The sequence below is a fragment of the Microtus oregoni genome, unplaced genomic scaffold (assembly GCF_018167655.1).
Source record: "Microtus oregoni isolate MIOR12 unplaced genomic scaffold, Mior012 000016F_ref0000370, whole genome shotgun sequence".
Taxonomy (NCBI): domain Eukaryota; kingdom Metazoa; phylum Chordata; class Mammalia; order Rodentia; family Cricetidae; genus Microtus; species Microtus oregoni.
This window is the reverse complement of record NW_024543075.1, coordinates 37493221-37508794: the sequence shown is the minus strand read 5'-3', so window position 1 is coordinate 37508794 and position 15574 is coordinate 37493221. Positions and strand designations below refer to the sequence as shown.

General features: G+C 45.0%; 1 protein-coding gene across 3 annotated transcripts in view; it reads left to right on the top strand.

Moving 5' to 3' along the window:
* Ppfibp2 (PPFIA binding protein 2) overlaps nucleotides 1–15574 on the top strand; it is a 151095-nt gene that overhangs the window by 29849 nt on the left and 105672 nt on the right. For all 3 annotated transcript variants that reach the window (XM_041666885.1, XM_041666884.1, XM_041666883.1), the window contains exon 2: nucleotides 11138–11237. In XM_041666885.1, coding sequence (XP_041522819.1) covers nucleotides 11174–11237 — 64 coding nt within the window. In that variant the 5' untranslated portion in view covers nucleotides 11138–11173. The remainder of the gene's footprint in view (nucleotides 1–11137; nucleotides 11238–15574) is intronic.

The window sequence follows — 15574 nt, the reverse complement described above, 5'->3', positions numbered from 1 at the left end:
CATGGTAGGCAAGTGTTCTACCATTAGGTTGCACCCTATCCCTAATTGTTTTAAATTTATGTGTATGTGTTTGTATATGTGTGTGGATATACATGTGTATTAGTGTTCTCTAAAGTCACAGAACTTACAGAATGAATCTCCCTCTATCTATATAGATATATACACACATATACATGTATATATACATACATATGTATGTATAGGTATATGAGAATTTATTGGGATGACTTAGAGACTGAGTCTAACAGTGTCTAGCTATGAATGGAAAGTCCAAGGATCCAGTAGTTGCTCAGTCCCACAAGGCTGGATGTCTGGAGAAGTAGGCTTTCATGCCAGTGAAGGAATGAATGTTCTGAAAAGGCAAGGGCAAGCAGGCAAAGAAAACATACATCCTTCCTTCTTCCGTTGCCCTTCCAGCAGAAAGTATGGCCCAGACTAAAGGTGTGCCTTCCAGCCTCAAGAACCCGCTCAAAGGCTTGTTGTCTTCTTACCTCAAGGTCTGATCACAGGTGTGCCCTCCGTTTCTGGATTAGAGTTCATTCCAGATGCAGTCAAGTTGACAACCAAGAATAGCCATCACAGCATGCCTGTGTATGCTGAACCAGAGGACAGTTTTGAATCTTGTTCCCCCAGGTTCCATCCATCCAGTTTGAGACAGGATCTTGAATTGGCCTAGAGCTCATTCGTTAGGCTAAGTTGGCTAGCCAGAGAGTCCAGGGATCTTTCTGTCTCTATCACCTCAGTGCTGGGGTTACATGCATATGCCACTACTGTTGGATTTTTTCTTTACGTGGGTTTGAGGAATCAAAATGCAGGTCCCTCATGCTTGTATGGAAAGCAATTTATGACTGATCCATCTCACCAACCCATTTGTTTAAATATTAGTCACTATGATATAGTCACACAATTTAAAGAGTCAAATAATAATACATAACTTATTAAAACAGACACTCCCAGATCTGTGTATTCTCATTGTTCTTCTTGGGGTGCAGACACTGAAATTCTTTTAATATTTTTCATTTTCATCTCTAAACCATAGCCTGTTCTATTACCTATCTCTCTTATCTCATCATTTAGTGAAATGTAGAAACCCTGAGGATGAGGGTTTAGCTGTGTTTACTGCTCTACCCTGTGACCCGGCAGCACTTGTCCATCTATCCATGTCACAGTGCAGTTTTGGTGGGATCAGTATGTGGGGTTCACTGTAATGACTGTGTTTTGTTTCTGTGGCATTTCTTTGTTACGCGCTTGTTTTTGTACTTTTCTTATCATTGAGTTAAGCAAATTCTTCACCAATTATATAAACCTCCTACAGTCAGATGCCGCTGGTGTTCTCAGCTTCATGTTACCGCAGAAACCTCTCCCAGAGCTTTGGGCTGACATCCATCGGCGCTTGGTACATTGCTGGAACTCTGGCATCGCCTCCGTGACTCCTATTGCGTTCTCTGTGTCCTCGTGCCTTTTGTTTTCCAGAGTAAATTCTTGTGTTGTTGTTTTAGTGGGCAGCTAAATTAGATGTTTGGGTTCAGTTTCCTGTATTTACTTGAGGTCTGCTTTGTTTACTCTGCCCCAAACAGCAAGATTCATTTTATATGGATTTGAAGATGCCCCTTGGAGCCATGGAAAAGTTAAATAAGTTATATAAAGAACCACAGTCATGCTTTGGCAGAGCCCAGGTCTCTCTATGTGTCTGTTTCTCTCGTGTGTGTGTGTGTGTGTGTTTGTATGTGTGTATGTGTATGTGCAGGTTAACCTACCTGTGACTGTACCTCTGGAGACATAAGATGCTTTCCCAGTCACTTTCCACTGTAATTATTCATTTCTTAAAATATTTTAAGTAGAGTCTCTCACTGGGTAGCCCTGACTAAACTGGAACTCACCCTGTAGACCCGGGGGCCTTGAACTCATGGAGATCCACCTGCCTCTGCCTCTTGATTGCTGAGACTGAAGTGTGTGATACTACACACCACCTTCCACTATGTTTGAGAGAAGGTCCCTTATTGAATGTGGAGTTCACTGATTGGCTAGACCAGCTGGCCAGTGAGCTGAGCCATGTCACCTGCCCCGGGCTTAGGTGTTTACTGAAGTTTGTCTGGCTGCACATCCTGTTTGAGGGTCTCTACAGATGTGGTTGAGGACTTGGGCACTGCCAGGACCTCCTGCACCTCTCTTCTTTCCTCTTTCACGTTTGAACAGTTCCTTGACCCTCCCCCCCCCCCCGCAAAGAGATGCTTCTTTTAATTTTTACAGAGACTGTCTCTCAAGCTCAGAAAGAGCAGAATGCCTCTCTTAAAATAACCATTTACAAGCAGCTGTGGGTTATGGGAGGCCTGTGTGTTACAGGACAAAGATTTCAATTTCTGTTGGTATGGCAGCACTCCTTTATCCTTTCTTGGTATCTGGGGAGAGATTGGGTATGAGATGAACCCACACATCATGAATGTTGTATGACACTTGGGTAAGGGATTGCATAGGTTGTGCCTACCTTGCGTGATTGCTGGGTTCAGCTGTTTCCCAGGCTGGAGGAGCAGGGGTTCCAGGGAATTCCAGCCCTGCTCCCAGTTTGTCCTGTTCGGCTTCAAGGTATCCCGTTGGCTTGTGTGCTGCTCCTGAGATTATGGTGTTGTCATCACAGGGTGCGTTTCTACACATAACTGTTCTTCCCACACTGGCTGCTTTAATAGGCACAAGGGCCATTTCCTTCATTTCTGGTAGCAGAGAGGAAAGTAAGGTTTTCCTTAGCAGGAGTTACAGGCGGAACCATCTTTACAGAGAAAAGACGTCATCCATAGAGGAAAGCCGTCATCCTCTGAGTGCAGGGCAGGGCAAATGATACATGGACTGAACCTTTTCTTGAACAGAACGCCCTGTTTGAGCTTTGTGATCAAGGATGAGCCTATTTCTTGGTGTCAGAAGCATGACTGCTCATCTGAGCTAAGTGCATGGCCATGTTAAGGGTTGGCTTTAACTGTGTTTGTTATAAGTACGGTTACTTTGTGGACACATTGAGAGCCGTGTCCATCCTGAGATAGAGTCTCCACACCACATTGGTAATCCCATTTGTCTGTTATTTATCTAGTAGGTTGCTGTTATAGAATGGCTAAGCCATTCTACCATATTATAAAAAGAAACAATCTTTCCCCATTGATAGGGAAGATAACTTGTTCTGTTTCTTACTGTTCGCTTACAGCTCATCCAACTTCCTCTTTGGATTTGCAGTCTGGCTGTCTATTTTTCTCTTCTCTGTCAGTTGGTGTCCATTCTGATGCACAGTTTATTTTCTTCACCACCATTCTCTCTGGAATACCCCTCAGCACATTGCTTCTGTATATTTGTCACACATGTCCAATGCAACCCACTGCTGAGGGAAACCTTGCTTCCTGTTGTCCAACACTTTTGTACTAGTTTAAAACGTTCTATCCTGCAAAAATCTTCTTAAGCAGGAAGGCAAACAACTCAAAAATAGCTTCAGGAAGTTCCTGAAACTGACCAAATACACCAGGACCCTCCCTGACAGAGAAAGCAGAGCCAAGCTGCAAAAAAAGACCCTTAGGGGAGGCTAGATGCCAAGAAGACTCAAGATAAGCTGAGCTGTCAAGATGACTCTGAGAGGAAAAAAGCTGCTCAGACGTCAGATCAGCAGCATGGAAGAAGCAGAAACCAGCCAAGTTGCATGGAAGAGGTTTAGACCAGATTCACTTGGAAAGGATACTCTCCAAACTGTTGAGCTGCCTGTAGGCTGTGCAGTGTGCTCCAGGTTCCTAGCTTTTTTGAGCTGTCATCCATAGTGGCATTTCAAATGTATTTTAATAAATAAATAAAGACTGCCTGAAGATCTGAGAGTAAAACAGTCCCACTGGTCTATAGAAGTTAACTCGACTCACAAAATAACCAGGCTAGCTAAAAGATAAAACAATTATATTTTTATTTATTATAAGGGGAAAACCCATGAAACAGGAACGAGAAGTCCAAGCTCAGCTGTGCCGTGAGGGAACCACACAGAGAGAGTAAGAGAGCACCTAGGTCATGCTCTGTTTTTCTCTGGGTCCCAGAAAAACACACCCTAACTTGGTTCCACCTTTTAAAGATAACTGATTAACAAGGCTTCCCCATCACTGGTCAACCTTATACAGACACCTTTAATCCCAATATCCACCCTAGTTGCCATAGAAATCGGTGGTGCGTGCCTTTAATCCCAGTGGTGTATACCTTTGATCCCAGCCCTAAGAGGAATATAAAATGGGACAAGTCAGCACTCAGATACAGTCTTCTGAGATTCCAGGAGGCAGGATCACCTCCTGAGGTTGAACTGAGGTTGAGGTAAGAGCCAGTGGCTGACTGTTTTGCTTTTTGGATCTTCAGGTTTAACCCCAATTTCTGACTTCAATTCTTTGATAGTTGGGCCTTAGTAGTCAACCCCAGGAGAAAGTGGCCAAATAAGGGAAGAGACCTTGGGCACTAGCTTTAGCAATGTAATCTAATGGTTTTTAGCAAGGCAGAAGGAATCGGGGACAAGGGCAAGGCTTGCCAGAGTCCCTTTACTAGGGGTCGAGAGAGTTTGTTTAGTTAGGAGCTTCCCAACAGCTAGGTATGGCTAATGGGCAGGCAACAGCTACAGTGCCAATGCAGGGCCTCTCTGATCCAGGGAAGCAGTAGGTAGGGCACAGAGAACAAGACCATGGTTCCTTTCATCCCTGGGTGGTAGATCTGAGCAAATTAAGTCAGGCCCATTGAGTTTGTCAGGTATGGAAAAAAATGTAGGGAGCGCCATGGAAGAGCTCTAGGATATGGAAGCAGAATGGCTCAGAGGGGATTACTGAGGGTTACAGAGAGCTAATTGACTTAGCACCTTCTATCCATGCTTTCTACCCAGCTTTGATCTATGAAGGAAGCAATTGATACTAAGGGATAGAACCTTTCCCATGCTGATTAGAACTTGCTTGTGTTTGACTTTAGTATCTCCTTAATTGTGAACCTCTGGGGTCAGCTGACTCTTGCTCCCAACAGATGACCACAGACATCAGAGTACTTCACCAGTGCTGTCTTTGTTATGTGGTGGTTGGGATGTTGCCTTATTCTGCCCATCCTATGGAAAAGGTTTGGTTATATAGACATAGTGCTAGCCCCTGAGTGTTTTGCAGACTTGGAAAGCCATTGAAGAGATAGCCAGGCACAATGATACTTACGCTTACCTTACAATCCTACAAGCCTGGGCTAATAATTAAAAGGAAAAATGGGTTGTTAAAACAATAGCCAAAGATTTGAAATCCAAAAGGTCCCCTATGTGGATGAAGAAGGACACTCCTAGAGGATAGAAGGTTATTGAATCAAGGCTGCTTTCCTGGGATTATTGGTCAGAGAAGCACCTGAAGCCCCACAAATAATAAAAAGCTGTTACTACTATTGTTGATTGTATGCTAGAACCAGAAGGTAAGATCCTATTGCTAAAGACATCACCTGTGCATGCTTTGACTGTAGGATGTGGAGAAGTTAAGCTGGGTGTGAACTGGGACTCCCACCCCTCTGGCTGGCCTTGTGTTGATGGAGGGGTCCATGCAGGCTGCTGGCGGTGAAGTGTTGCCAGCATTCCCACTTGGCTATGGACCCTGAGTGCTACAACACCAACAAGCCAGGCAGGACAGGCCTCTTGGTTGGCTATTCTGGGTATATGAACAGCAGCCTTCCAATTGGATTTAAGGCCCAACAAGAGGGAGTTAAAGTCTGGTACGGGGAGGTCATAGGATGAAATAGGGAAACAATATCTATGGTTTTCTAGATGGATGTGATGTGCCCGTCAGCCTCAACTCATAACCACTGGTAAAGTGACTGAGAACAGGTGACTGTTACTGTGACTTGGTGGCCTGTTTCTTAGCTATAGGTAGACATCTGTAGTTACCCCTCCAAAGTCATTGTGAAAGAGGGAGCAGAAAGAATAGAAGACCTTGAGGAAGAGGTGGAGTGTGTAACAATTCCTGCAGAGATTCAAAACATCCCAGCCTTCAGGAAGCTTCTTAAGCAGGAAGGCAAACAACTCAAAATAGCTTTAGGAAGTCCTGGAAACTGATCAGATTCACTAGGACCCTCCTTGCCAGAGTAAGCAAGAGCTATCTGCCAAGAAAACTCAGACAGGCTGAGCTGTCAAAATAACTAGGAGAGGAAAAAAAAAAAAAACTGCTCTGAGATCAGACCAGCAGCGAGGAAGAAGCAGAAACCACCCAACTGCCTGAAAGACCTTCAGACCAGAGTCAATTGGAAAGGACACTCTCCAACCTGCTGAGCTGCCTATGGGCTGTGCAGTGTGTACCAGGTTCCTAGCTTCTGTAAGCAGTCACCCATGTTGGCATGGACCTTGTTGGTATAGATGTCCTTGAGTCATTTTTGCTGCTGAAGTAACTCCTCACTCATATTCCTGTAAGTGACTCCAGTATTCAGTGATTCCTCCAGGTGGACTCTATACTTTGGTCTGTTGTGGGTTCCCAGTCTCGGGTGAGTAGATGTACGTTCATCTTCCCAGGGAACGTTTTGTCACACAATACTGCCCTATGGGGAGAAACAGAAGGCAAGGAAGACACATCATGGTCTGTTGTCAGGTAAACACAATTGCCTCTGAGGTTTGTATCTTGTATGATAAGAAATGATGTATGTGATTGTTTTTCCTGGTTTTTAGCAGAAGGCTCCTAAAACTCGTGAGGTATAGAGTAACTTTTAGATGTATAACTAAGACTAGAGGGGTATGTGTGTTGTGTGTATAGTAAACTGTAAATAATAATAAATAACTTCTATTATTTATGATAAACCCCTTTCAGCCATATGTAAGTTTATGCAGATGATGTGGCTCTCAGAGAATGAAGCCTGGTGGCCAAAGGAACCAACCGTGAGATTGGAGAGTTTGAACTGACTTTAAGTGTGTGTGTGTGCGCCTGAGTATATATATGTGCACCATGTATGTGCAGGAACCTGCTAGGGTCAGAGCAGGCATTGGGTATCCTGAAACTGGATTTCCAGATGGTTGTGAGCTGCTGTGTAGGTGCTTGGAACTGAACCCAGGTCTTCTGCAAGAGCAGTAAACATTCTTTCCTGCTGAGCCATCTCTCCAGCCCCATGGGTTAGAACTCTTAACCCCACACTTAACCCTTTGCAAAATATGATTCTTAAGTTTTGAGAGCCGTTTTAGCAGATTATCAAATCTGAGGAAGGGGTTGTGGACCTCTTGTTTTATAGTCAGCCAGTCCAGAGGCCTGAACATTTCACTGGCATCTGGGGTGGGGATAGCCTGTGGGACTGAGTCCTCAATTTGTGGGATCTGAGACCAATTCTGTATGTAATGTTAAAACTGAATTGAATTATATAGAATCCCCCAGACAGTTCAGCGGAAATTAAAGAATAGCTTAGTGTAGGAAGACCATATGCATTTAATGTCACAAGTGTGAAAAGACAATTGAAGCTTATTTATTTTTTAAACCCAAGATTACAGAGGCAAGGTTGCCCCATGGTGGGTTGTTTGCCAACACAGTCTATATTAGTTAGGAATGGGGAGAGTGGCTGTCAGCAGCTCAGAAGGGGTATGACCAGAGACTTCCTGGGTTCCCTGATTTAGTAAGATTGCTGCGTTCACAGAATTGGGGGAGGCTCTTATTGTCCCTTGTACTCCTGACACCATAATACCCCACAGTGGCCTTGTGACAGCTGGCAGGAACCCATCAATTCTCACGTGTCCTGCTGTTGCCTCAGATCCAGCAGGTCTAGAAGTGAGCTCATCAGCTCTGCCCTGAGCAGCTTGTCTAGTCCTCCTGGGCGGTGGCAAGGACGCACCTTTGACTCACGCTCTTCTCTCTGTGGGCTCCCAGGGTGCTCCCAAGGTGCTCCCAGGATCCATCCGCTTGCTGTTTGCCAAGTACGAACTCATCACTGGGCAGATTTTCTAGGTGGTTCCTTTAAGGCCTCTATTGCAGAGACACATACCATGGAGCTGGTCCCAACATGGGATTCATCCTGGTCCCAGCCATGACTCATCAGTGGAGCCTACCTGCCCCCTGAGATATGAGATCTTTCTTAAAAATCTTCACTCCGTTTCCATCTGAGATCGTTTTCTATTTATACGCTGCTATTAAGTGATTCCCAGGTTCCTCTTATTGAAGTGTCCCGATCCTGTGGAAGGCTCTGACTCCTTGAGTAGCCGATTGCTCCTGTATAATCTCATCAGCCATTTGACCTTAGCCTACTGTGTCTTGCCCTTACATGCCTCATGTGCCCCTCTCTTTACCTGGAAGAACGCTCTCCTCCTTACCTTCTGAGAAAGATCCTACTCGTCTGTCAAGACTCAGTGACGCTGCCTACGCTGTCAGTACACCTCACAGTGTGCCATAATGATTTGTTCATCCTTCCGTCTTTTCCAGTAGACTGTGTGGCCCGTAGGAGCGGTTATCAGTACCCCCCAGTGCCAACTCCAGCAGAGTTCAGGGGCTCATGGCTGCCTGGATTCATCATTTTCTCACAAGTATTTACTGTCAAACTGCCAAGTATCCTGTAAGGTGCCGAGACAACAGGGGTAGTAAGGGTTGACAGAGTCCTTTCTTCTGTTGGGAAGGAGACAGGATGGAAGTGAACGCATCGGTGGAAGAGATACGTAGGAATAGTGTGCTTTAGAGGAACTCTCCTCTAGGGAAGGCCTCTCCGAGAAGGCACTTTGAAGCTGAGCCCTAAGGGTGAGAGTAAACCAGCCTTGCAGAAAGCTGGGGAGTGAACTCAAGAGCGGAGGGGATGGCATGGTCTTAGAGCGGGGAGCAAATGGCAGGCCAGAACTAGGGGAAGAACTGTGCCAAGCTTGTCTGGCCTCACTGCTGTCGTAGACCACGGGAAGGATCATGATCATTTTCCCTTCTAGGAGCAGTGAGATGGTTTCCGGAGGGAAGTCTTTCAAAATTCGTGTCCCTATGGCTGAACAAGCCCTGCTTCTGCTGCCTCCCCTTTCCCTGCTGCTTTGTCTGTCCTGACCCATTTTAGACTCCAGTAATGCCACACTCTGGAGCCAGCCTAGACGGCTTTCCTGCTTCGTGGGGGCTCTGGCCCATGAGTGTGTGACCCCATACTAGGACCCTGAAGTACTAGTCAGGTCTCTGAATCTCCTTTATGCGTGAATGTTCTTATTCCCTTAAGCTAGCTGTGCAGTGGTTCTTGGCTTAAGACGGGTTCTCCCCCCTCCACCTAGCCAAGTGCCCTTGCTTTTGAACCCTCCGTGGACCTTGGTGCTGTGGAATACTGCTTTTTCCTCTGTGTGCAGAATGGCCTTATTCCTTTGTTGTGCTCTTCTGCAGGGGAACCAGTTTCTGAGTGTAGCTGGGTTCTTCTTCCCTGGCCCATTGCATTTTACCTTCAAATCTTGTCATGTGAACTGGTCTGGTAAAGGTATATCCAGAGGTATTTCCTCACCTTAAAAGCAAAACAGCAAAACCAGACCTTATTGTATGCAAGGAGTGTTCAATATGACTTTACTGACCATCTAATCCCAGCACAAACCTTGTAAGATGCTATTGCCCTCATTTTGCGGTCGATGAAACAAAGGCTCAGTGATCACACAGTAGATCGTATACGGTATTTCTGGGCCAGCACACAGAGTAGTTCTTTGTGATCCTAAATTTCTTTACTGTTTCATCTCTCAAGCCACAGCTGTGTGGTGCCTGTTTTCCTCCCGGGGTCCCATGTCACACGGGAAGCGAGTGGAGCCCTTCAGAACCATTGTTTTGTGCTTTGGCGTGGGAACGATGCCTGGGTCATTCAAAAGAGGATGCACATTAGGCACATGCGTAGGTTTTTGCTGAATGAGCAAACAAACAATGACTCCTGTTCCCGGTTTCCAGACATGAGCTCAGTATCTTCTTAGGATGACAAATGCTTTCGTAAGACCTCTCCTGTCATCCAGAGAGGTGAGAAGCAGGACAGTGCAGCCTCAGTGTCTTTCTACGAGGCAGGTTATCCAGACGTGGGAGCAGTTGCCCTGGGTGGGTGAGATGGGAGTGAGGGGAGGAAGTTATCTTTGTGACCCTTCTAGATGGGCACACAGGTCACTTGGAAGAAGGAAAGTGACAGTTGGAGTATTTTGGCTAGGATCACACATCCAGGAAAGGACTGTGATAAGGGATACATGTGGCTCTAAGACAGTAGGGTCTCCCCCAGCGATTGTTAAAGCTTCTGGGGCCTTGACTGTCAGCATGGAGATGTAACAGCTGTGTCTTGCAGGGGACTCTTGGTAAGTTGGTATCTTTTTATTACAAAACGCCAATGCTCAAGATGCATGTTGAAAGAGTGTTCTTCCCAGGAGGGAGAGTGCATGGAGATACTGGAAACTAACACCCTCTGCTCAGATCTTCCCCGCCCCCATGTTCACCATGTAATTACTATTTGTGTGTGCCACAGCATGTGTGTGTAGATCAGAAGACAACTCCTGTCACTGTCCTCTCCTTCCACCTCTACACAGGTCCTGGGGATGGAACTAAGGTTGTTAGGCTTACACAGAAAGCACTTCCCCTGCTAACCTATCTTGCTGGCTCTGGCCTAGATTAAAAAAAATATTTTTATTTTATGTGTATGAGTTTTTTGCTTGCTTGCATGCAGAGGCCAGAAGAAGGCATCAGATCCTCTGGAACGGGTGTTACAGATAATTGTGAGCTGCCATGTGGGTGTTGGGAATCAAACCCAGGTTCTGTGGGAGATCTGCCAGGACTCTTAACTGTTGAGATATATTTCTGGCCCCTGGCCTGGATTCTTAATGAAGGTGTGATGTACGTGCAATGAACACAGTATTCCACACTTAGGCATTTGTAGAAAAAGTAGCTTTTTCATTCATTGTAACTGCACTTAGCCCTAAAACAAACAAACAAACCAAACTTTTAAAGTTGCTGGCTATGTTTATTACCATTATTTTGGTCACGGTGTCATGAGGTTTTTGTATATCTCCAAACACAACAGACAGAATACGTTAAATATATGCAGTTCTTTGTTTATCAATGATACCTCAGGCAAGCTACTGTTTTAAACATTGAAAAAATGTATGCGGATGGATCTAAAGCACTTTCGTGGTCTTGCACATATATTGCATGACTTCTGTAATTTCTCCTTTGTTCTGTATTTGAATTTTCAGGAGCAGCAGGAGGAGACTAAGTGGACAAAAGGAGCCATGACTTCTGATGCTAGTCATGCATTGGAAGCTGCCCTGGAGCAGATGGATGGGATCATTGCAGGTAAGCTCAGGGGTCCCTTGGACTGATGTACCATCCCCCATATCTCAGATCCTAGTTCATGCCCCTCTCTCTCTCTAATGGAACTCTCTTCTACTGGTAGGATAGTTTAGGAGTCTGTGTTGGCCTTTGTGGGTGCACTAGTGCCGATGCAGAACTCTGTTCCAGTTTTGATCCTGGCTGTGAGGCAGTTTGGGTGCAGTGAGATTGGTTCTGTTGTAAAATTTTCAGAGCACATCATGGCTTATTACTGTGGAACTGAAGCTTGAAATTGAGCTGACTTTGTTCCCTAATCAGCATCTGTTCATTTTCCTAGCTGTCATTCAGTGTGTTGAGACAGCAGGCAGTTTTGATTCACACATGATTATGGCATTCTTTCTCTCCTAGCATTTTTAAATTCACCGTAAGGTTTGGTTTTTAGTATTAGTCAGCAGGGGTTTTCTTTAGAAAGGCTACAGTATAATTATGGATACTCGGGGAAGTCTGCTGTTGGTCTGTTCTGGCTGATTGATTCTTTGACAGGAGTAATGAGGAAGTCGTACTCATTGTAACAAGCCTGTTATCGCAGACCTTACCAGAAGGTCCCAGGTTTTCTTTCTGTCCTATTGGCCACACTTCAGTGCCCCTATTTGCAGAATATGCTGCCTCAGGCTTCAGGCCTGTGCTCCTTACTGTACAGTCCATGGCTGGAGGAGATGGAGAAAAGAGGCACATGGCTGAACAGGGCTCGACTGCAGGAAGCTCTCAGGACATCCAATACTGCCCCTTTCCTGTTGTTTGCTTCTCTCCATTGCAGAAATACATCTGAGTCACAGAGGCTTCTTGGAGTTGGAGCCCGGGGTGAGGGTGGCTGTTGTATCCTACAGCTTCCTCATGTTACAGGCTCCACTGTAACTCAACCGAGCTGTCATCTTGGCGGGCTCTCAATGTCCCCATGAACAGAAGTGTCCTTGAGAGGCTATGACCAGTGTCCTGCTTTTCCAAGTCTCGGGATGTCTTGTTCTAAGTTAGGGTTTGTGAGATGGTTACTATTTCCACACTGTATTGCCTTTGTTTCTTTGTCAAAGACTATTGACCGCAGTTATGGAGGTCTATTTTTGAGGCTTCTGTTTGGTTCTTTACTAGTGTCGGCAGTGTATTGATTACTGTAGCTCTACAGTGAGCCTCAGAGTCGGCTTTTATTGTGTTAGTATTACAACTTTGTTAGTTACCATTGTGTTGGCCAGCCTGAGTCTTGAGCCAGTGTTTCTTCCCTCACCCATTTCTCTCCTTCAGAATCAATTTATCCAAACACAGAGGAGAACTTGTTGAATCATCACATTGCTTTGGAGCTAGGGAAGCAGCTGAATAGCAGAGTACTTGTCTGGATTCAATCCCTACCTCTGCTCAAAACAGCAAGAACTGAGGTCTTGACGGTAGTGACTTTTTGAGGGATGAAGAAGCTGCTTCCTGCAGAAAGTAATCTTGTGTGGGGTAAACATGAGGACCAATCCCCAGAACCATATAAAATAGCCAGATGTGTTGGTCCTGGCTTATGAGTTTCAGCATTGAGGAAGCAAAGCTAGGAGGACCCTGGGACCTCACTAGCCAGTCACTCTAGCCTAATAGGTTAGTTGCAAGCCAAGTCGAGGTCCTGTTTCAAAACATCAGGTAGACAGCATTGGAGGACACATGCACACTTAAAAAAGAAATATGAACAGGTCATAAGGGAATCCTCCTGTATTAGATAAAGCCAGGTGAGGCCTTTTGATCAGGGGACATTTTATTAGAAATCTGAGGAGATCTGTAGCGCAGCTTTCCAAGAAAGGACACAGAAAACGTCATGGGCTGGGGAGAGTCAGTATATATGCCAGGGGAAGGAAAGGGGACACAGCCTCAGATGCAGAAGAGACATATCATATTATGGAATGGCTGGTGTTGGGAGAACTTCAGAGATTATCCTGAAGGCGTGGGAGAGAATCAGAGATTTATGGGAAGAGTGACTTCAGCTCCATTCTCAGGCTTACTTGGATGCTCTGTGGGTGAGACAATCTGTAAGGAGGCAAAAAGAAAAGCAGAGACCTGTCAGGGCTATATGTCAATCTTAGAGACTCTAGGCAAGTCCATGGTTGAATGTGCCTAATGTATATAGCAGAAACCATACGACCTGGGTGGGCAAAACAGGGCTTCCATAGTGAGAAGCAGGCTCTGACCTTTGAGGAACTGACTCAACATGGTAAAGATGTTCTGCCCCTCTTTTAATTTATCAGAAGCTTACATTTTAGGCAGATATGATGGCATACACCTGTAATTCCAGCATTTGAGGCAGGAGGATCACTCCAAGTTTCAGGCCAGTCTGGGCTACATAGTAAGTCTCTGTCTCGGCAAATAGCATTTATTTTATAGTACTTACTATGTGACAAGAACTGGTGTAAGCAGTTTATGTGGGTAATATCCCACCTCAGGAGGAGCTGTTCTTAGTCACATTATATAAAAGGAAACTGATGCTCCTATCTTCACGAAGACAATTTGTAGACCTAGGATCAAAACCAAGTAGTCTGTAGAGTTATTGCTCCCTATGCTCCTGCCCAGAAAAATCTTAGGTTTTTCTTCCTACAAAATTCTCACAACTGTTCCAGATGGAAACCCTGAAAGTCTGTCCAGATACACCCTTCCAAGGTGGAGGACTATGGAATAGGATAAAGAAAGAGGGCTCTCTGTTCTGAAAAGAGAAGAAACGAGTTTCTCCTGTTTTTTCCCAGGTTATACTGTACTAAGTCATACCCTTTCCCCTCCACCTGCCCCAGATTCTTCCCTGCAGATCCTGAAACCACGCAAGGCCTTGGATCTAGTAATAATGTCAACAACAGGACTGTTCCAGATGTGCTATGTGGGAAATCAGGAGGCAGGAGGAAGCAAGCACACTATGTACTGAGCCATCTCTCCTGCCTTATTTATGCCTTTATAGCTCATTTACATTGCTCTTTTTATTGTACCCGAATGCCAGTTTCAGGAGGACAAAGGCTGTACCACGGCATCTCTCCATTAGTCTAGAACACACAGGAGCTGTTTGGTAAACAGCTGTATGCTCATATTTTATTTGTTTTTGTGACTAATTTATCCTTTCATTGGTTAGGAGGCATATACTGGTTTCTGCATGTCTTCTCTCTGGCATCATTCTGAATGTCCCTTTCATTTTCTTGGCTTGAACCTCTGGATGAGTTTATTTTTCAAGACTATCACTCACTATTTTTGAAGACTTTGTAGTCACTAAATCCTGAGAGCAGTTTCTTGGTTGCAATTAGCTGACACCAGCATGTGACACGTTCTGCATTGAGTGTTTTACTGTCTGGAGGGCATGCACCTCTGTGATATTTTCGTGAGGGGGACGCTAATTATCGAAATGTGTACTCAAGATTTGTAAATACCATCCACATCGTTAAGAAGGTTGGAACTTTTTGGGCCGAAGAGCTTAGAACTTGTGTAATTACTAATATGGAGCTAAGCTCCTGTGTTGTAAGGAGGAGTGGCGGGCTGTCTCCTGCCGCCTGGCTAGCTTAACCCCTGAAATAACCACATGGAAATTGTATTAATTAAATCACTGCCTGGCCATTAGCTCTAGCCTCTTATTAGCTAATTCTTACATCTTGATTCAACCCATTTCTAATAATCTGTATGTCACCACATGATTGTGGCTTACCTGCAAGAGTCTAACCTACGTCCGTCTTGGGCAGGAGAAGCATGGCATCTGCCACACTGCTTTCCTCCTCCTAGCATCCAGTTCTCTCTTCCATGCCTATCTAAATTCTGCCCTATCAAAAGGCCAAGGCAGCTTCTTTATTCAACCAATGAAATCAGCACAAATACAGAAGGGCCTCCTACACCACTTTTGAGCTTTGAATTCCACTTCAGCCAGTTCCTTCCTCTGTGGTGTCCTTGACAATTGTTTAACCCTTCTGCAGCTCAGTTTCTGTGTAAACGGAATAGTGGTGTCAGTGTTAGCTATCTCTTTGTTGTGAGGATTAAATTAATAATGATCAGGTACTTAGGGCCTGGTACTTGGTCAGCACTTGGCTGATCTGCAGTTATCACTGCTTTATTGATGTTAGTATTAATGTTACTTTCACCATCAAAAGATCCAGTGCTGTTCAGTTAATAGGGATAATACTGACAATTATCATTGTCATACATGATGAGGAGTGTAGGACTGCCCTACTGGACAAGTTTGTCCTGATGGCAAGTAGGCCTGGCCCCACAGAGCCTTGGCGATGGTGTTCATCTCAGAGTGATCGGTGGCGGTGGGGGGTGGGGAGTTGCAAGATAAAAATTGTTTTTTGTAAATGCAAAAAGAACTGCACTTA